At 45.2% G+C, this 22,571-nt stretch overlaps 1 protein-coding gene across 11 annotated transcripts in view; it reads right to left on the bottom strand.

Moving 5' to 3' along the window:
* Window positions 1-1,767: 1,767 nt before the first annotated feature.
* Window positions 1,768-22,571, bottom strand: part of Scmh1 (Scm polycomb group protein homolog 1) — a 118,645-nt gene continuing 97,841 nt past the window's right edge. For all 11 annotated transcript variants that reach the window (XM_051188671.1, XM_051188672.1, XM_051188662.1 and 8 more), the window contains 6 exons: window positions 16,086-16,286; window positions 14,278-14,469; window positions 6,462-6,656; window positions 5,196-5,261; window positions 3,556-3,698; window positions 1,768-2,674 (listed from right to left, as the gene is read on the bottom strand). In XM_051188671.1, coding sequence (XP_051044628.1) covers window positions 2,549-2,674; window positions 3,556-3,698; window positions 5,196-5,261; window positions 6,462-6,656; window positions 14,278-14,469; window positions 16,086-16,286 — 923 coding nt within the window. In that variant the 3' untranslated portion in view covers window positions 1,768-2,548. The remainder of the gene's footprint in view (window positions 2,675-3,555; window positions 3,699-5,195; window positions 5,262-6,461; window positions 6,657-14,277; window positions 14,470-16,085; window positions 16,287-22,571) is intronic.

Below are 22,571 nucleotides of genomic sequence, written 5' to 3'. Positions count from 1 at the left end.
GGGTGGGGCTTGCACACCAGCCTCTGTGATCTCACGAAGGCCAACAATGCCTTCTGGTTCAAGAGCAGGCAACAAGCAGGGTTGGGGGATGCAGAGCAAGGATGGTCCTCAACTACCACAGGCTCTGCTAGACACTAAGCAGACAGCTTGACCACGGTGGTCCTTGCAGCAGCTGCTTCCCTGTTTCACCTCTTCGGATCCCAGCACTCACACAACCCACTAGTTACTACTTTTTTGGCTCTGCTGTCTAAAGTGTCCACCTCCTTGATCTCCAACCCTAAGCCCCACTGAGTGCTGGCAGGACCTCATTGCTCCCAGGATGAACCAAAATGAACAGGGTGGGGTCCAGGCTCCCTTGATACAGGAGCACTTTCCCTGCCAAACATTGACATTTCTTGTCAGAGATTATCTAGAAGGGACTGAAAACCAGCTAGGCTCGGGTGACATGTAGCCTCTGCCAACAAGGCCAGTTCCTTGAGGGCAGGACTCAGCTTAGGTAATTTTTTTTTCCCCCTTTTCCTGTATGAGGGTGTCAGATCCTCCTGGAATGGGAGTTACAGATAGTTGTGAACTCCTGTGTAGGTGCTGGGAATTGAACCTGGATCCTTTTAAAGAGCAGCCAGTGCTCTTAACTGCTAGAGCCATTTCTCCAGCCCCAAGTACCTTTTATCATTATTAAAAAAGTGATTTATTACTGTGTGTGCTGTTGGGGGAGGGAGCACATGTCATGGCACACATGTGAAGGTCAGAGGACAACTCTGGAACTGGCTCTCTCCTTCCTCCTGTGAGTTTCGGGGACCAAATGCAGGTCTCAATACTTGCACAGAAACACCTTTACTGACTGAGCCTTCTTGATGGCTCTCAGGTAAAGAATTCCTTACACACTCTCTACTCCTAGTAGCCCTTACTACTGGGAGCAAGGGGGAGACCTCCACTCAAGTGGCTGTTTGCCTTCCTGTGGGCCATTTTGAAGGCATGCCTGAACTTTTGTTGCATGTAGGATTGGAGGCAGACGCTTGGGCAGGGAACTTGAGAGAAATAAGACAATGGTGTACAGACATAAAGGAAGAGGCCCAGCCCCATAGGGTGGCTGAATGAGGCTCTATGAAGTCCAGGCAGGTGCTAAATCTCTCACCCCAGCAGTCCCATAGCTCTTGAGTCACCCAGTGAAGCTCAGTGTGCTCCCTGATGTTGTCTCAGGTTGTCCTGTCCTATACTGTGGCTCCAGACAGCCTTCTCCACCTCCTGTAAACCTGTTCCCATTGTAAGCCAACAGGCTGTGTGACCCTGGTCAGTGCAATGGGGACCATGAAGGCTTGTACTACCTCTCTTCACACCTCACTCACAAGGAGGAGGATAAAGCAGCCTACTGAGGCTTCTGGCTTGATGAAGCTGCAGTGCTGTCTAACCAACAAAGGCAAGCAGCCTGGGCAGAGACTGGTCCTGCAAGGTGCTGGGTGCTGTGGGCACCTGAGACTGGGACTAGAAGAGTTCCTAGGGATATTCTGGTGAAGGCTCCTTGTTTTACATGTGTGAACACAGACTAAGTTAAGTGAAGGGACAACCTTCTTGCTGAGTAATATGGATGCCAGTTGGCTAAAGAGACACAGGCATTTGTACTGTTTTTTATTTATAAACAAACGGACATAAAATAGCTCAGGTGGCAGTGGGGGCACCAGTGCTGCTGCCGTGCTTAGGAGGAAGCACAGGCGCTGGCAGAGAGCAAACCCCCTGCCTGGAGGCCCTCCCTCCCACCGCAGGGGCCTCGGCCTCAAGGCATTAGGCCCCATCTTTTGCAGCAATTCTGACCAGGGCAGGGAGCTGTGATGGGCTGGGTGGTGGGAAAACTCCATCAGAGATAGAGCCTGGGGCTACAGAGGGCCTGGTGTAGGAAGAGGGAGCCTCACCTCTCCATGCCCAGTGAGCCATATACCTCTCTGTCCATCCCACAGAGAAAGCCCTAAGGCAGCTGTCCTCTGAAACAGGGCCATACTTCTCTGGAGAGGCCCTCTCTGAACCACAGAGGGTGGACTCCTTCTTCCCAAAAATGTCTGGTGCAAGAAAAGCATTAAGTCCAAGTGCCAGAAGCAATAAATTAGCAACAAGAAAAGATCTTTTTAGAAAGGTCTGCACCATAAGTTCAGAGTCTGGGGATCTGGTGAGAAGGCATGGCTGGGGCCATGGACACTATACCAAGCCCAGGAGGTGGTAAGGGGCCTGGGTTCCAGGGCCTTTCCAGGCCCTAGAGTTGGCCTCTTCCTCCATCTCTTTGCAAGGTGCTCAGTCTAAACTTCCCGTGAGAGGCTTGGCTAGCCTTGAGAAATAAATACAAGGGCCTGGGAGGAGCCACAGCAGGCTAAGGGGGGAAGAGCAGCACCAGCCCTGGACCCACATTCTTCCCTCCTCAGTCCTTCATGGAAGGACACATCATGGCAGGAAGGGTAGCAATGGTGGTTCTCCAGCCTCCTGGAGTCCTGAGGTCACCCAGAGCCCTACAGAGGTGCCTGGGAGCTGGCTGGTGGCTTCCGGGGAGAAGAATGCCTGCTGTTCAGAACTTGCCCTGCTTCAGCCGGTCAATGTGAAAGGAGAGCTTGAGGGCGGGCCCCAGCTTCAGGCCCATGTACTTCATCATCATGTCACTGCGCAGCAGGAGCAGGGCCTTGCCATCGATCTCCTGGGGGTGGGGAGGAGCCATCAGATGCCTGGTTGGTCTGACTGCCTCGGGTGCCATCAGAGCACCCAGAGCAGTGAGGGTACACAGTGCAGTCAGGCTGCTGGGATCCTGAAGCCTGCCAGCCCGTTCCCCTGGCATTCTGAGCACTTAGGACATGTCCTCCCACCTTGCTTTTCTCTGCTGCTTTCCTGTGCTAACCCTCTGAGGAGCCTTGCAGTGAGTGTGCAGGCTGTGTTGACATCTGCCCTCAAGATGTACTGCACACTGACCCCAAAGTGGGCCTTTTGGGGGCAGTGGTGACCTTAAGCCTGCTTTGAAGCCCTTTCAAATCCACCTATGTAAAAGATTTCCACTGTCAGTGATGACGGGGTGGGGTGGGGTGGAGGGACAGACTTTGTAACCACAGGAAGATGGCACCAAGCAGCACAGAGGCAGGGAAATGGGTTTGAACCCTGAAGTTGAGGTGTGGTCAGCAGGAGGGCAAGAGCAATGCCTAGCCATGGGACAGAATGGTCTCTTGAAGGGAGCACTGGGCTCACAGATAGGTCAGCAGAGGAGGGGGACTGGTGAGAAGGAGGCAGAGGCTACTTGTGAAGGATTCTTTAACTTGGGCTGAAATCCTTGAATCTTACACCAAAGCAGATGGGGTAAAGCACCCTTGGGAGACATAGATGGACCTCTGTAACCTAGAACTGAGCCCAGACCACAAACCAGCAGGAATCTGGCTCAGTGAGAGCCTGTACTAAGAGAGCGAGGTAAACACAGTGCCCAAAGGTGTCTGCTTGAGATGGCATTATTTATGTTGTTTCAATGGACACAACAGATAGCCAGGCCCTCTAAGATTGAGAGATTGCCACACACACAGGAGGTCAGACACCTACGTGTTTCCGGAAGAGGTCAACATGGGGTCCAAGCTGAGGATCTGCTTCCCGGACAAACTGCATCACATCCTCCACCGTCCATGAAGAAGGGTCCCGGCCACTCAGGCGAGTGGCATCTCGGCTCTCCCGATACCGATCTGACCCTGAAGGACAGAAGGACAACTACCATAATGCATGAAATGACTGCTGGTCCATCCCCACTAATCTCTTTGCACACTCCATGGCCTCAGAGATGATGCCAACAGCAACCCTGAAGTGGTAGGAGATGACTGGAGCTTGTCTGGGGAATGAAGATTTTTTTCCATGAGAGAATTCACACTTCATGCTGCAATGCAGGTCTGGCTTTTGGGAATTATACACTGGGGTAGTGAATTACCCTGAACCCGGGGGAGGCACCTGGGTTTGGTAGCAGGGCAGGAAGGAGTAGGTATTTATTTTTACCTTGGCTTTGGGGACCAAATAAATAGTGGTACTTGAGTGAAACTAGAGCCAATTCTTTGGGGACTAGAGATAAAAGTGATAAAGCATATTCTGGTCCTCTTCTAAGGCTTGGAGAATAATTGGCTTCCTTATAGTCTCATGTTCTAGGGCAAAAACTGTTTTTGCCTTGGCTACCAGGAATCTCAGTATTAATTTAGGGCCTGTTCCTGTTTATAGTTTTTGTTTTGTTTTTATCTCAATTGTGGTTGAAATGCAGCTCTTCGGTTTTCCCTGTGTGATTTGGGATCTGATTATTTTGGTCATCCACCATTGTAGATCCCTTGCACGTGTTTTCCCTCTGCCTTCCTTCCATTCTCTTCCTCCAATTTCTCCATTTCTTCAGGCAAACTCCAGCATAACTAAGGAGGTTTTGGTTTCAAGGACCAGATTCTTTCTGTTTCAATGCTGAAATGAACCGTCCCTCAAAGCTTTTCTTGTAGTGGTTACAACCTGTTCTGTAGATAGTTGGTTGCTCCAACTGTGTGAGAGAGGGCTTGCTTCCACAGTCTTGTGGAAATAGGTGTTTAGGACAAGGGGAGAATCTTGGTAATAGTTTAGGCAACAGACAACCACAAAATGCACCACAGAGGTATTTAGAAAAGCAGATGGACAGTGCAGTACTTTACAAGTTAGAAGACCTCTAAAGCAGCCCTTGAAAGAGGCAGGAACTGAGGCCAGGGAGGTGAAGTGACTAAGACTACCCATCCAGGGAGGGAGGAGTTAGTGCCTTATCCTTGACTTGTCCTGTCCTCTTTCAGTAGAGATTGGACCCCAGAATCCCCATCTCTATACTCAGGGAAGGCAGACTGTCTTCGGTCTGAGGATGGGTGAATGGGTCAGGCAGACAGCACTGACAAGAAGCCATGTTAGCACACTCATACCTGGTCCTCTGGATTAAAGAAATAAGAAGGGGCATAGACTCAAATTCTTGAGTTTATGAACCAAGCAATCTAGAGCTCATCAAATAGATTCCTCTAGCCTTAGAGGTTCTTCATGGACAAGGGAGCTTTGAGTATGACCTGGCACAGAGACTCATGATGTGTTTAAAGAGGGGAGAGCTGAGACTCCAGAGCCAGTAGGAGAGGCTCATCACAGTGCATCCCTACCAGAACCAGACCTTGCCTTGGCAGAGATGGAAATCACAAGAATTCCCCACATACCTGGGGAATGATTTCGTTTCCAAAATGATTCCATATCCCTTCTTTCATTTGTTCCTTTTAACACTCCTGTGGAAAGACCAGGTGGAGATGAGAACTTCCATTCTTCATGAGGAACACTTTGCATGTGGGAGACCTGAGGTGAGACAACTTATTCCAGTCTCAAGGCTAGGAAATCTGCTACAACTCTTCTTGACAGCTTTCTACTTCATTTAGCCTCTCTCCTGTGCTCTTCCTTTGTCTCAGTCTTTATGAAAGCTCTCCTCAAAGTCATCTTTCACTTACTTCACAGACTCTGGGCTAGGGGAGATCAGGCTAGGCTATGAGGATAGAACCTTCCTGCTTCCTGTTGGTGTTTCTAGACCATCCTTCTATGAAACTCACATTTCAGAGGCTAAACCTGTATCTAACCACCTGTTCTTTCTGACCACTGCTACTTATCAGTAAGTCTCTATTGTGTTCCTTAGTATATGAAGACGTTTTTGGTACTTAGCTCACCACTTTCTGTTCCACCCCAGTCTCTGCTGCTGTCTGTGGGTCAATCCATTCTCACTGTTGGTCTGGCCCATTCTTTTGACCTGGTCTTTCAGTCCAGCACTCAGTAGTACTCAAACAGTTCTGTTTGTACCTTGCTTCTGACTGGATGCCACTGGTAGCTTAACTCTGCCAGAATGATCAACTCCAAACTCCTGACCTTTCCAGGCTTTCTCTGAGAAGCCCCAGCATGGCATTATGTTTCAGAAACACCAAAGCACATACATATCCATTCTACTCTCTACCTTTTGCCCACCCTTTCTTCCTCGGAAGCTTTCCTCTTCCCCAGTCTCATCTAGACAAGGTGTCATTCTCCAAGAAAGAGGGCCTTGGAGGCACAGCTGGGATTAGGTATCCCTTCCTTCAATTTCATATTATCAATTATATATCTTTATTGTTTTACAAGTATCTTTTAAAAGTATCTTATGTATAAGACATTTTAAAAAAGGTAATTTGTATTCTTGGCTAAAGGCTGGGAGAACAAACCCTACCTGCCCTTTTAGCTCTAGGTCTTTGGCTCCCAAATTTATGTTGTTGTTTCAAACTAGGCTGAGAACATCAACACCAATTACATTTCAGATGGCTGGGCAAGGCACAATAGTGAGCATAGCTTCAGTCCCAACACCACACAGTAGGGCAGCATAACTAGTTTCCTTTTATACTCTTTGAGCCCTGAGACAAAGGGAGGAGAAAGAACACAGAGTCCTAAGGACCCCAGCACCCTGATGAGCTTACCTCTGGAGCACAGCCTACGCACAGCTGAGGCAGTGCTCAATGGGAGGCCACACGAGGGAAGCAGGGGCCGATAACCCGGAGCTCGAAGGTTTTGGGAAGTGCTGACAAGGTTGGCAGGCTTCAATGCAGAGTCCATCAAGTCTGAGTGTGTTTCCAAGGACCGGGCCAGGCTATTTCCAAGGACAAAGGATTCACCTGGGAAATAATAAAACCAGGGTTAAAGCCAGGACTGGCTTGGAAAGACTGGCAGAGTGCTGCTGGCTTCAGGTACCAGCCTGAGTTGAACTAGAGGCAGCAAGACATAAAGCCCTACAGGGATTCAGGATGCCTGTGTATCAATCATGGCTCCTGGCTCCCACTAGGAGCTCAAGACTTGGGTTCCTCTCTGGACTCTGGTTTCTCTAGACGTTCCTCTTGGCCTTTTCTGTATAAGGACAACTTAAAAAAGAAACTAGAGCTACTTTAGGTGGAAGGTGATTCCTTAGTTCTAAGATGCTAAAAAGAGGGTTGAGGTGGTGGGAAGGGATGCATATGCTCAGAGGAGGGTTCTGTATGCACCCATACACACACATGTGGAGGCCAGAGGATACTAAGTGCCTTCCCTCTATCACTTTCTACCTAATTCTGTGAGACAAGGTCTCTCATTGAACCTGAAAGTCACTGTTTTGGCTAGTCTGGATGGTTAGTGAGATTGCAAGAACTGCCTGTCCTTGCCTCACAGTGTTGGAGTTATAGGCACATACAGCCATATCTAACTTCTATGTGGGTACCAAGGATTCAAACTCAAACCCTCACAGTTTCAGAGCAAGTGCTCTTAGTTACTGAGCTGTCTCCCAGGCCTCAGATGAGGATTCTTTAGAAGCAGATGTTGAGCTATCAGCGGGACTTCTCAGAATGACTCCATGACACCTGGTTAAAGGCCTGTCTGCAGAGAACTGGCTCCTTCAATGTCTCTAGTCATCTGTATTGATTCTGTTCTACAGAAGCATTCCAGGGAAGCTGGGGGAGCTCAGGCACAGGAATCAGGATCAGGGTTAGAACTTGACTCTGCCACTCAGGAGAGTGCTTCTTACTCCATCGTGGGAAATCCAGAAGTTCATCCATACTACAGGAAGCCTTCTGAGGGGCTGGTGAACATTCCACTGTGAAGGGAATCTCATGCCAATTCTACACCTCTATGGCCAATACCAAGTAGCAGAACCCACATTATGGTTCTAGTACATCACCACATCATGGAACCTAAAGCTGAGACCGTCTTAGGATGGCATGCTAGCTAGTATATGTCAACTTGACACAAGCTAGAATTATCTGGAGGGAACCTCAATTGAGAAAATGCCTCCATAAAATCTAGCTGTAAGACATTTTCTTGAAGTATGAAATTTCAGGAAGGGACACCTAATCCCAGTTGTTCCATGCCTTGTTCCATGCCCTCTTCCTTAGAGAGTGATGCCTTATCTAGATGAGGAATGGCCATGTCCTGGCTGGGGAAGGATGGGGTTCAAAGTAGAGAGTAGAATAGATAGTGCCAGGACTGTATGTGCTTTGGTTTTAGTGATTAATGAATGGGGGAGGGCTCAGCCTGTTGTGAGTGGTGCCATTCTGGGCTGACGGTCCTGGGTTGTATAAAAAAGCAGCCTAAGTAAGTCATGTAACAACCAGTAAGCACAAACCATGGCCTCTGAATCAGTCTCTGCCTCCAGGTTCCTTCCCTATTTGAGTTCCTGTCCTGGCTTCTTTGGTGATAGACTACAATGTGGAAGTGTAAGCCCAACAAACCTTTTTCTCCCAATTTGCTTTTTTGGTCATAGTGTTTTGTCACAGCAATAGAAACCCTAACTTAGACAGATGGTTCTACCTAAACTAAATCAGTTTCCTGGCCTTGGCCAAGCATTGTCTGTACATGTGTGAGGGACTTAAGTATCAGAAGATCTTACTGTTCTAGTGTTTATCTTTGAGATTATGTGATTAAATATAAATTTATTGTCTGGCTAAAAGAGACCCTCAGTGGTAAGATGCCCCAGGGTTTTAGGACTATTTCTGTTACCTAAATTAGTTTAGCAAGCTTGAACCCAAAGTCAAATCTATCTTTAGGTAACTACTCATCCTCTGCAGGCAGTTAGTTGTGGAAGCATTTTCCTAGAAATGATTTGAAAAGAGATTTGCAAGAGGCTCCAGGTATACCTAACCCATGTACCCACACTCCTTCTGTAGCTGACGTTCCCAATTCCTGCTTTCCAGGGGAGATGGCATGACAATAGTAAGCATGTCCCATTTTGAGACATGAGGAGAAAGCCAGTCTCCAACTTCGAGACCTGGTTCTACATCTGGCTTCCCCCTTTTATAAGGCAAAGGAGTTTATCTTCTCTGAGGACCTGCTCTTTTGAATAAAAATGGAGAGTACCAACTGAGATGATGAATCTGAGAAACTCTTGTTTTGTTTTTGTTCAGAGTTACAACAGCAAGCTCGAGGTCTCTGCCATAGAGCAGAGTCAGCTCACTTTCCAGCTCATGTTTACTTAGCCATGGCTGAGGATCTGTTTCTTGGAGGTAAGAGATGTGAGGAAAATTATGACAGCAGTGCTACCAATCACCAGAGTTAATACAGACCAGTGAGTCTCTTCCTTTCAACAATGCTAAGGAGGTCACTTAGGCTTGGGTTCTGTGTTGAGGGATCTGAAAGCCTGGATTGGTGATGTTTGAAACTAGGTATGGCTATTAGGTCTTGTTCTGAGGAGGTGTACTAGGAAAATGAGACATCGTGCCCATACTCTACGAGGCACTAGTTCTTGTAGGGCTGGTAAGATGGGGTCCTGGCTGCCTCTGGTGGGGCAAAGCCTGGATAAGACCACAGGCCTTTCCAATTGTGCTCCACAGAGCCCCAAGGTCCTATATAGGGAAGCCCTTGGCTTTATTCCACCATCAGTCAAAACATCTCTTGCTTTAAATTCTCAACATTGGCAATTTAAAAAATCCTACTTCTGTGCAAAAATAATTTTTGCTAGTAACAATGAAATTTCCTTATGCTTTTCTCTTTAGCTGCCTTCTAGTCTTCAGTTTGTCACAAAGTGATTCCATTTTTCACAATCCTGTAGCTCACAGAAGTAAGAACAGTAGTTTCTGAGGATACACATCATGAGCACACAGCTTTCTTCATGGGACCATCAGAGTTTTGGGTAACTAATGTGTTAACTGTTCTGCAGACCAGCTTAAACATCCAATTGCTAGGGACACCTCATCTGAGAGGGCGATGTAAACACTGTTTCTTTTGTTTGTAATATTTGCAACTCCACTACTTTTTAATCTGTTTGTATTTTGTGTGCTTCCCATTAAGCTCAGATGTCTCAAATCCCAGCATGGATAAGAGGAAGTTCCATCAGTTGCTATTTGCAACTGATACTTCCTGGGGAAGAGAGAATCAGTTTTCTCCAATGGAGTGTTACTGCCCCAAACCACTAAACAGATTCTCATTTGTGTGTGTGCTTTTTGTCTTGTTTTTTTTTTTTTTTTCCTGGGGGGGGTCTGTTTTCACCTTTGTTTCTTATTTATTCATTTATTTGAGAGAGTGGGTGTATGAAGTTTGGTGGGCAGGGCTGTGGGAAGGATCTGGGAGAGGTTGGAAAAGAATATGATCAAAGTATATGCTATGTAGAAAATTTTAAAAGATAAAAAATTTAAAAGATTGCCTCATGAAGACTAAGCCAATCTCTTGTGCCATTCTCATTGTCAGCAGCCCAAGTGCTACATGAAATCTGATAGCTCTTTATCAGAGGATATAGGATGTGAGCCAGAAAAGGATGTTCTTTAGCATGGATATGCCATCAGCGTTTACCCGGCCTGCACTTGCATCTGTGTTCTGTGCTGGAGTGAGAATGTTCCCACAGCTCTAGCTCCATGTTCGCTCAATTCCCCCTGCAAGGAACCCTGGGACCCTGGATGGATAATATTCTCTATGCCCAGTGATTGTCTTGATTTCTGCTAGATAAAGACCCCAAAGAATGGTTCTCTTGGGGGAGTTTTGGCTATCATTTTATTGAGAGGTCTGATGGATAAAATGCCCTTTTTTCTTTTTTTTTGGCTAAAATCTGTCTTCTTACAAATCCTTCCTCATGTTCTATTCTTTGTACTCCAAAAGAACAACTCTTGAGTCCTCCCTGTCTTCCTAGACTGCCCTGGGAGTATTTGTTACCTGGGACTTTTCTCCAGGCTCCTTCCTCACCCTTTCTCTTTTCCTTGCACTGGGAATGTTTGCAGGGCAGCTTTGCAGTAAGATCCTCAGAGCAGCTGCCTCCTATTGAACGTGTGAGCCCTGGACGAGGCCTCACCTCTGCCCACTGACATTCAGTAGAGCAGTAACACACCCTCATTCGCCAGTATCAACAGAAAAGTTAACTTACATTAGCCCTATATGGTTAGAGATTTCCACTCTATCTTAATATAGATGAGCAGGCTGACACCCAAGACAAAGCTCAGTGGAGATGGAAGAATGGTCATTCCAGCAACAGAACTCAAGTCTTTGAGTCCTGGAACAATGTCATTATTTCCCCTAGCAGGTAACAGACAGGAAATCTCAAAACAGCAGGTGGAAGTTAGTGCTAGGCAGATTTTCAATTATAGCTACTGTTAATATCCACAACAGATAGCTGAAAAAAATGTCCTGCCTCATATTACCAATTTTTTAGGGAGTCCAAAGGAGCTCCTTACTGTAGCTTCCACGAGCCTGGCATGGCACTTGACTCAGAACATATGTGGCCCTGTAGAAGGGGCTCTGCTCTTAGACGCTGCCTAGTCCCGCAATCCTCTCATCCACTTTCTCTCACTTATTCTTTCTTATCACAAGTGGCTAAGCTGGACCATTTCTCTTCCATGCTCTTAACCGCATACCCCTTCCATCTTAGCTTTCAGAGTGCAGGGGTTCAGCCTGTCTGACCTCTGTCTCCCGAAATTCAGTATAAATTCTGGTAAACAGTGAGAATTTTAAAAATGTTTGATGATCTAAAGCCAAAATGCCTGGATTGGGCCCTTCAAAATGCCCATGCAGTCAGAGAAGACAGGAAGAGTAGAGAATAGCTCTAGAGAAAGGAAGCTTAAGAGTCAGGGCAATGAAATGCACAAAATGTTCTTTTATTTGACTCTAAATTAGAGAAAACAAAACAAAAAACAGCTATAAAGGACAACAACTTGGGAAATTCTGATCTGGGCAGTATAGTAGCTCAAGTATTTTATTTGCACTAAATTTAACACAGAAATATTATCCTTCCCGTTGCCCTCCTACTCTTCTCACCCATTCTCCTCCCTTCCTTCCTTCTCCCTCTTCTTTCTCTTTCTCACAGAGGGTTTCTCTGTGCAGCCCAGGCTACCATTAACTTGTGAACTTCCTGCCTCAAATTCCTGAGGGCTGGGATTACAGGTATGTGCCTTTGTTCTGTGCTCTTTATATATAATACACTTATATATATTATAATATATATTTCACTAACAGTTAACTCTAGTGTGCTAAACAAAAAGCCACATATACACATACATATTAAATATATAGCTACAAATACATCTGCAAACAAAGAGACAGAACAAATATTGCATAAAGCTAAAAGTGACTTGGGGAAGGAATTATTTTATATTTGTTGTTGTTACCATTTTTCTGTAGGTTTTAAAGTTTCTAAAATAAAGCAGTGAAAAAAAGCAACAGTCTAACTTTAGGTAAAGAAGCTTTAAGGGATATGGACGTTTTGATGGCTCTGAAGTGCACAGTCAGCTGGGCGAAGTCAAGAGAGGGAGGGAATGTGGTGGCAAGGCAGGAGTGAGGAAAGGGCTCCAGGAAGCAGCCCAGTCAATACAGATGGGACCCACGGATGCCACATCAGTAGAAGTGTGTGACTGTGCAGATGGGCAGGAATGGCAAAAAACAGGTTCAAAGAAAAAGCCAAAGAAAGCTGTTGGTACTGGAGTTCTTTGCAGGGGGTCGATAAGTAATCAGAATAATATAGGTGCTGATGAGGTATCAGAGGTCAGTAAGACAGCAGGCAGGCAGGGAAGACAAGCTACAGAGCGGAGAGGACTCAGAAGTCCAGACAAGGCCCTGGCTTGTCTGGGCACAGTTGAAATACTGCTTCTGAGAAGCCAACAGCAGCCAGGATGAAGCAGACAGTGTGCTGAAAGCTTCCTTGAGCAACTGAGTTTGGTGCAGTCTGTCTGGAAGTGCACTAGAGAAAGGACACAGTCAACAGCTGAAAGTGACACCCCTGTTTTTGTCTTTGTTTTAGATGGCAAGGCAGGAAGAGAGTCTGGATGGAGCTTGCTTCATCTACAGGGTATTGAATTAGAGAGATACAAACCAGAACAGAGGTCCCAGGAAAGGCTGTGGCATGTGCCAATCTCCACCTTCCCTGACTAGAAGCCCAATGTGGGCCTGTCCCCAGCAGCCTCTGAATCCATTGCTAATGTACTTTCCCTAGTTCCTGAAGGGCAGTGTTCTGTTTAAGAATTCTGAGTGTCTGTTTCTTTGAGCAGCTAGATGCCCTATTGGACATGCACCTTCTCTTTCAGACTTCCAGTTAGGCCTTTAATTAGGGAAACAGAGCCCAGGGCTCCTGAATGGCAATAGCTGAGACTATTTAACACTTTGTCTTTGTCTGTACCAACTCCATCCTATCCAGTACAACACCATAAGTGCAGGGCTGTTCTTATAATTTTGGTTGTGAGCCTAGCCTTTAATGGCTAAGCCATCTTTCCAGCCCAAAGGTTGTTCTTATAGGTTCTGATGTCAAAGAAAGCAATCTAGAGCAGGTAGTTTAAGACATTCCCTCTGAAGAAAAGAACCAGCCGAGGGGCATGGGACAGCTCAGGGACTAGGTGTCTGGTTTGCTTGCCAGCATAGGAGGAATTTAGGTATCTTTTCACCCCAAATCACACCAGCAATTCTCATGTGGTTGCAGAGGTACAGAGGGGTTGGAGGAGGAGACTGGGTGTGGGTGGGGTCACTTCCCCAAGCACACTCTCCAGAAGTCATCTGTTAAGAGTTTGATGAAAAGACAACAAGGGAATGTGACACTCATGTACAAGATCCCAGACTCATGCACCCCACAGCAAGCAGAACAGATGTGCCTCCTCTCTGCTCAGGTTTCCTGTAAAGAGCAATTCCTCCCTCTTAACAGCAACCTACCTCTCTATGTTTGGGACCAAGCTTTCCTCCCTCCCTCGATTCTGCGTCCTGTACTCCAGGTCAGAGATGCCGAGCTCCACTCACTCTTCCTCTCTTGGAAGTGCTTAGTCACCCACCCAGCCACGTGGCATCCGCTTTTTCATTGTGGGTCTGGTCTGTTAACTAAAAAAGTTATTTTCCAGCCTAGTTGGAAATAGCAGGAACTTGAACTGACTTGTTAGACTGGCAACGCTAGAAGAGTTAGGGCCATGTGCCAAAGAAAAGAATGGGGTGGCCAATCAACATGGAGCAACTTCCTTAATCTCTACCTAAGACTAAACCTTGTTTCTGGCAAAGGAGAGCTATATGAGGCCTCTGATGCTCGATTCACACTGGGAGATGTGTTGGGACTTCATGTAGAGCCCAGATGGGAATCAGAGACAGGGGTCCTGGGGAAAGAGAAATTCTAGAGTGACAACAAAATCCTGAAGAGTTAGGATGACAGAAGACCCAAAGCCCTAGATGTGACCCAGATATGGCAAGGTCAGTAAAGAGCAGAAAACCAGATCTCTGGACAGTGGGTACTAGGCTCTCGGGCCTGAGGGCTGCCCCTGAGCCTTTGCAGATGCTGCTGGCTGCCCAGCCCCCTTGCAGCCCAGGCCCCATCCCAGCTCCTACCTGGTAGGTACCTGTCGTGGCTGTGGCTGTACTCTGTGGCAGTGAGTGGTAAGTGAGTCTGTGTAAAGGGTTGGTTGCCGAATAGATTATCACTCCGAAGGTTGTGGCAGAGTTTCTCCAGGAAGCGGAGGACATAGGTGATGCTGTTGACTGCTGGGAGGTTGAGGGTGTGCTGTTCCCGGTCAAACAAGGCTGTGGAGTTAAGAAAACAAAGCAAGTCAGTTGTGCAGTGCAGTGAAGTGCAGGTTAGAGAAGTCCAGCTCACTGCTTGTCTTGGGATTGGCTGGTTACATAAAGGCAGTGCCCAGGCTGCTTGCCCATTTGTCTTCTTCCTGCTGCCCTCCCTTGCTCAAGGGCTTTGATTTTTGCTTCTAACTCCAAAGGGTGTGCAACCAGGGGAGTGGCCAGGCCAAGTCTGTTGCACCCTCAGGGCTCTGGAATGATTTCACTCAACCTGTGAAAACAACTACCAACATAATGCTATCTGCTTCGTTCATTACCTGGCTTTGCTTCCTTCAGGAAATGTGGTCACCTAGGGTGCTGTTTTTGTAAGAAAACTGCCCAAGAACAGATAAGCTGCACTGAAGGGAATACACTGTTGGTAGCAAGGACTTAGGTAAACAATTTCCAACCTATATATGGACACTAGATTTGGGTCATATTTGGAAATGTTTCATGCTTGTTTTTATTTCATGTTCTATCAAAATACTGGCATAATTTTTAAAAAGCAAAAAGGCTCATACAATAAATAGTCTTTGAGAAAAGTGAGGAAATGGAGATCTTGGGAGATAAATCCTTCTTAGAAAAGTTTTGAAGAGGAAGAACTCTAGGCAGGTAGAGGTGAAGGCAACTCTAGGCACTACCCCGCAGACTGCAGCAAGGGAGAGGCCAGAGAGCGGTCTGGGCTCAAAAGGATAGATTTAATGTGTCAGCAGTTCCATTCTCCATGCAGCCAGCTATTGCCTAGACTTGGTTCCCTCTCATTTTTCTGTTGTCACTATTCCACAGACTGTTTAGATTTTCTTTTTCACCAGTGCAGACCTGAGTTCTGTTTCCCCATTTCCTGGCCAAAGTATGGCAGAAACTTTAGATACACAGTAAAAGATCAGTAGGTATTTGCTAAAAGAACAGTTTGGCTACTTATGCTCCCTGTTAGCTGGTTTCCTGAAGCTAGTTACAAGCTAGCTAAGGAGAAAGGGAGGAGGCAGTAAGGTGGCTTTACAATAAAGACTGGAAGGCTGCATGCAGGTTAAGCCTCTGTAAGCTTGGTGGGTAAAAATAAAATTATGAACTTAATTGAAACAGAAACAGGGCACAGCAACAAAGTATTTTCAGTTACAGCAAAAAAGACCTCACTGTTAAACTCTCATTTTCCCCTTTGTCCTGGGAGTCAGTTATCTTGTATGGGTCCTATAAACACAGAAGCTAAGGAGGCAGAGGAATGAGAGCAGGCAGAGGTCCTCTGAAGCCACTTGGGGAAATTCTCTTGTGGCAACAACATAGCCCCTGTGTATCCTTCCTCTGGAATGGCTTTAAGCCACACACTTATATATTCTGTGGGACAGGAGAGGACTCTGTGAAAAGGCTGTGCAAGGCATCTGTTTGGCTGTTCTTGGCAGAGATGTATGGCATATACCATATATGGCACATGGTTCAGAAGAGTGTGGAGCCAGAAGTGAAGACTCTTGAGGAATAGGATACTTTTACATTCTCCAGAGTCAATAAGTATGAACTTGGAACTAGGATCCCCATCAGAATGAAGGCCTGCCCCGCTGGCTAGGAGGACAAACTGGCCGGGAAGTGTTTACCTGAGATGACCTCACCACCGTGGCCCTGTTTGAGGAAGCTGAAGACAGTTTTCTGGTGATAAGCACAGTCAATGCAAGCCTGGACAGCCTGCTGCAACACCACGGAAGCACGGGCTGGCCCAAAATGGTCAGGAAGTCGTTGGATCTTCTTCTTATCCAAGTGGGGGCCTGTGCTGCCGCTCTTGTTCAAGTAGATACAAACTATAGGAAACAAACAACCCAAGAACCTTACAGTGTTCAGAGAGAAGTCAGAGTGCAGCTCTCTTCTATCTGCTAAAGTCTGGACTTGGCTCCACTGTGATTCCCCACACCTACACAGCAAAACACTGTGGGTGATAAAGGGAGGTTTGGAAAATCTCCTGCCTAGTTGCCACCAGCCCAAGCTGCATGAGCAAGGTCTCTGGGGATATGGCCTGTTAGGAGAACAACACAGAACAGAAAACAAGGCACAGAGCTTGGGTTTTGTCTTCTGGGCCCTGAAAAGATACTGTAAGTTCTTTTCCCCCAGAACTCTCTAAGGTAAGTTGGAAGACAAGCAAAGAGACAACCAATAGCATTGTGGAAAGTAGACGACAAACTGGAGAAGTAGCCACTGACTTAGCAGACCCCCAAGAAGCTGTGTCTTAAAGCAGGAAGGAGACTGACTGGAAGACACCTGGCAGAATAAAGGTGACTATGGGGTCAATCTATGAAAAAAAGGATCAGTCTAGGTCTGCTAAGAAATAGGGTTTGGGGGACTATGGAGATGTTAGTGGATAAAGTGCTTGTACACAAGCCTGTGGAGTTAGGACCCCAAGAACCCATGTAAATGCTACATAGTCATGGTAGACCACCTATAATCCTAACACTTGCAAGACAGAGACAGGAGATTGTTGGAGCTAGCCAGCTAAGTAGACTATCCCATATTGGTGAGCTTTGGGTTCAACTGAGAGACCCTGCCTCAGTGAATGAGGTAGAAAGATATCAAAGAAGACTATTGGCCTCTACATGTGCACACATATAAGCACACATATTACACAAATATACATGAAAAAGTAATCAGGACATGGCAGTGAACATCTGTAATCCCAGCACTTAGGATGCTGAGGCACACTATTCTCAGTCCAAATTTAAGGGGGAAAAAAAAAAAAAAAAAAAGAAAAGCAAAAGGTTAAAATAAAAAAGAAAGAAAGAGATTTTCATGTTTGGTGGTGTGGCCCTGGTACTGAAATCACTAAGAATGGAGGAACTCAGAGACAAGACACTTAACACAAATGATCAGAGCAACTTACTTACAATAATCTCAAATTCGAACCAGCTCAAGTGTCTATCAGCAGGAAAATGAACACACAAATTATGGTATGTTCATTTAATGGAATACCACTTGGCAAAAGAAAACCTTGACCTATGCATAGGTATAACAATGTAAGTGTCTTTCAAAAAATTTTTTGAGTGAAAGAAACCAAAATCAAGAGTACATATAGACAGCATGGCTAATTTATATTAAATTCAAGATCTGTAAAATCTAATTTATGATAAAAATATTTCAGTCACAGTGGAGACAGAGACTGACTGCAAGGAGCCTGCTGGAACTTCGGGCTATCAGAAGTATTCTATGTCTTGACCACATGAGGGTTGCTAGAGTTACACAGGTGCTGATAGTTATTAAAATTCAGCAAATTGGCCGGGCGGTAGTAGTGTCTTAATCCCAGGACTTGGGAGGCAGAGGCATGCAGATGTCTGTGAGTTTGAGGCTAGCCTGGTCTACATAGTTAATTCTAGAGCAATTAAGGCTATGCAAAGAAATCTTGTCTCAAAAATAAAAATAAAAAAATTCAGCAAGTTGTATATGAGTGTACAATATATTTGCAACTAAGATTTTGTATATTTCACAGACGTGAGTCTGATATGATTATTCTAATGGCGATTTTAAAATTAATTTTACATAGTTCATATAGTGATACACCAAAGTCCAAACCATGCAACCTTTAGAAGAGTGTCAGTTTTAGAACATGGCTCTGAAAGTCTTTGACACACCTCCTATTGTTCTCCGTCACACTTGACAGCAGTAGGTATGACACAGCGCCAGTTTCTGGGCCTAGGACTGAGAAACCAGCAGCTTCTAATTCTGATTTCTTAGTATATTTACTCTTGAATCCCAACTGTTTGTTATGTGTGAGAAACAAATCATCTTGTGGAGAGGTTCACATGGAGAAACAGGCAGAGTCAATATGCCAGCCATGTGGGAAAAGTGGATCCCCAAACCTGGTCGGGTCCATTCCCCATCTGGCACTGTATACAGTACATGAGCTGTCTGCACATAGTCTGCCCTTAGTGTTTCAAACTATAAAGTTTTATAGTAATTTGTTATATAGCAAAAGCTTATCAGAATAGATTCTGGATCAAGATGCTTCAGGAACAAATGCCAAACACAGGGCACTAGCTTTGGAATTGAGTGGCAGATGGCACAATAAGCAAAGTATCTGTGGGAACTCAAGCCTTGGGGTAGCTGTTATTATTATTTTTTCTTTAGTGCTTGGGATCAAAGCCAGGGCTTCATCCAAGCTAAGCAAGTGCTCTATCACTGAGCTGCATTCCCAGGCCCTTTAAGAGTTTTAATGGAAGCCTAAAGTTGGAAAATGAAGGCATAACTGCAAGATGGAGGATGGGGCACATGTGCTCGTAAGGGACTGAAAGTTTGACAGGACTGTTGCCCATAAAAGCATAAAACAGGAAATGTACTTGATGAACTCAATGAAATGGCTAAGATTTTTAAAGCAGTCAAAGTGCTACCTACCTTCTTGCTGCTTATGATAAAATGTAAGATAAGAGATAAAATCCTTTTTAAGAGTTAAGAAAAGAAGATGGGGTGTAGCAGCATATATCTTTAATCCCAGCATTCATAACAGAGACGGGTGGATCTCTGAGTCTGGGGCCAGTCTGGTCTATATGTGAGTACCAGGCCAGCCAGAAGACCTTATCTTCTCAAAACCCCAAAACTTTTAAAACCCAACAAAACAAAACAAACAAAAAGAATCAGAAAGGTTAAGAATATGCTTCATAGATTTCTTTCAGACCAAAGATTTCCATAGGAATTTGCTAAGGGTAGTTCTTACAGATTCTTTTCTTTATACAAGATTTTCTCTTTAAAAATATTTTAATTAGCCGGGTATTGGTGGCACATGTCTTTAATCCCAGCACTGGGGAGGCAGAGGCAGGTGAATCTCTGTGAGTTTGAGACCAGTCTGGTCTACAGAGCTAGTTCCAGGACAGCATCCAAAACAATACAGAAAAACCCTGTCTCGAAAAACAAACTCTCTCTCTCTCTCTCTCTCTCTCTCTCTCTCTCTCTCTCTCTCTCTCTCTCTCTTTCTCTCTCAACATAATTAACCCCCTCACACAAATCCCTCCCATGTCCCCCTCCTTCCATTCCCTCTCAAATTCACGGCTTCTTTTTCTTTGTTAAGATTCTCTAGGGTGCATTTAGCCGAGCTGCAGAGGAAGTGAACCCTGAGCTACTCAGAGAAACCCCTTGAACGTTTTTTCTTTTTTTTTTTTTTATTTTATTTTGGAGACAGGGTTTCTTTGTGTAGCTTTGGAGCCTGTCCTGTCCTGGCACTCACTCTGCAGACCAAGCTGGCTTTGAACTCACAGAGATCTGCCTGCCTCTGCCTCCCGAGTGCTGGGATTAAAGGCGTGCACCACCACTGCCTCCTGGAACTGTTAAGATAGTCATTTTGTTAGAATGACTGCCAGCATCTTAGAAGGCTCAGAGACAGCACAAAATGGGAAACATCTGTTCCTCTGCTTCCACTTTGTCACTGTCTTTTATTCTTCTCTCATATATTATATCCCAACTAGTTTCCACTCCCTCCTCTTCTCCCAGCACCACCCCCCAACCCTACCCCAGATCCATCCCTTTGTCTTCCTTCAAAAAAGGGCAGGTCTCCCAGAGGTATCAACCACACATGACATATCAAGTTGCAATAAGACTACAGTTCTAGAGGACCTGACACACTCTTCTAACCTCTGTAGGAACCATACATACATGCAATACACAGACACATATTTGCAGGCAAAATACCCATATACATAAAATATATATAAAACCTGCCTTCACTTCTTAATCTCTTTGGATTCCCAACCTTTCTTAGGCAAAGAGAAAGGAGAAGACTACTAGGTACCTCATGCAAAGGACAAAACAGAACTACGAAATGTCTAGGCAGCAGCACTGGACCTAATTAAGGAACTGGCTCGTGCTCATTTGAATTCTGGAATTTCTGTGATTAGTGACTGCTGCCCACTATAATTCATCCTAATTCTGGCCCACAGACACATGTTCACCATGTGATTCTTTAGTTCATGGGTCTTCTGATGGAGAGGAACAACACTCACATCCTGTGGCTGAGGAACGTCATTCTGGACATGTTGCCTCATGTTGTAAAGAGATGAGAGTTTTTACGAAAAGTCTTGTGAGGGAAGAACTAACTTCTCAAGCAGGAAAAATGTAAATAATTTATATTTAGAGAGTTGTCTGAAGCAGTTTTAAAATACAGCTCATGATTCTTTAACCCTCCTCCACTGGCAGGTGAGGTCTGCTCACGGGTTTCCTATTCTTGAATTTAGGTTCCGTGGATGACTGATAGAATATGGTTGAAATAATGCTATGCTGAGTTTGGGGCTTTGGCATTAGTGTCTTCCTAACCATATTCTATTGATAGTGGTTACTGCAGCTAGGAGAAGTTGGAGTTACCTGGGAAGAGGCATCTCGATTGAGAAAATGCCTCCACATGATTGGTCTATAGGCAAGTCTGCAGAGCATTTTCCTGATTGATGATTGGTGTGGTAGGACCCAGATCACTGTGGGTGGTGCTAACCCTGAGCAGGTGGTCCTGGATGCTATAAGAAAGCAGACACTGAGCCAAACTAGAATCCAGATGCAAAGAGGGAGGACAAGACCACCCTGCAGAAACACATAGACACAGCTGACCTGAACAAGGAGGAGCTAACGGGCCCCCAGACTGATCTCTGGGAATCCAGCATGGGACTGATTCAGGCCCCCCCTGAACATGGGTCTCAACTAGAAGGCCTGAGCAGCCTACGGGATCTCAGACAGTGGAACCAGGATGTATTCCTGGTGCACAAAAGGACATTGTGGGCACATCCCCCATGGAGGAATACTCCCTTAACCTAGAGACAGGAGAAAAGTCCTAGTCTCTACTCCAAATGACTTCAGATTTAGATGACCCCTCCTGGATGGCATCACCCTACATGTGGAGTGGGGGAGTTGGGAGGGGAGGGTGGTCGGGGTGCATGTGAAGGGAGGAAAGAGGGAAAGAGGAAGGGAGGGAGGGAGGAAAAGAGAAGGGAGGGAAAGGAAACTGGGATTGATATGTAAAATAAAAATAAAATAATAAAAAAAAGAGAGGGGAAAAAAAAAAAGAAAAAGAAAGAAAGAAAGCAGACTGAGTAAGCCATGAGGAGCAATGCACTAAGCAGCAGACCTATGTGGCCTCTGCTTCAGTTCCTGCCTTCAGGTTGCTGCCTTGACTTCTTTGAGGGTAGAATGTGATATGAAAGTGTAAACCAAATAAACCCTTTCCTCACCAAGTTTCTTTTGGTCATGCAGGTTTGTTTGTTTGTTTTTTTAGACAGGGTTTCTATGTATAGCCCCGGCTGTCCTGGAATTTGCTATGGACCAGGCTGGCCTTGAACTTAAGAGATCTGCCTGCCTCTGTTTCCTGAGTGCTGGAATTAAAGGAGTGCACCATTACCACTGGGCTTGGTCATGCCATGTTATCTCAGCAATATAAATTCTAAGTTAGGATGATCAAAAAAATCAGTGGATTCTCTAGACATAAAGAGTTTAAGATCAACTTGGACAATACTGAAAGACTGTTTCAAAACAAAATACCAAAAAAAAAAAGAAAAATCAAAAAACAAACAAACAAAAACCCATCAACAAAACCAAGACAACAAATATGAAAAGAAGTTAGGTGGGCAGGGCATTGATGGTGCATGCCTTTAGTTCCAGCACTTGGGAGACAGAGGCAGGCAGATCTCTGTGAGTTCGAGGTCAGCTTGGTCTACAGAGTGAGTTCCAGGACAGGCTCCAAAACAATACAGAGAAAGAAACCCTGTCTTGAAAAACAAAAACAAAAACAAAACAAACAAACAAAAAAAGAAGTCATGTTGAAAAATTATCTTACTAGGATAGTATCTCAGAAATCATACAAGCATAGAGAAAAATATAATGAAATACCTCAATTATTATGAGAAAAACACTGACCAACCTAGACTTCTGAACCTCATGAAATTCTCCTTCAAATGTAAAGGAGAAATAAAGAAAAAGAAAAGTTGGAATAGTATCTTTCAAGAAATGTTAAGTTCATTAGTAAGAAATAGAACAGATCAGAAACCTAGATTTTGTTTTTTTTTTTTTTTTTTTTTTTTAAAAGGAAGGACTAGGGAGTATAGCTCAGTGGTAGAATACTTGCCTAGGACAAG

The sequence above is a fragment of the Phodopus roborovskii genome, unplaced genomic scaffold, assembly GCF_943737965.1.
Source record: "Phodopus roborovskii unplaced genomic scaffold, PHOROB, whole genome shotgun sequence".
Lineage (NCBI taxonomy): Eukaryota > Metazoa > Chordata > Mammalia > Rodentia > Cricetidae > Phodopus > Phodopus roborovskii.
The sequence above is the reverse complement of the archived record's forward strand: the minus strand, read 5'-3'. Positions and strand labels throughout refer to the sequence as shown.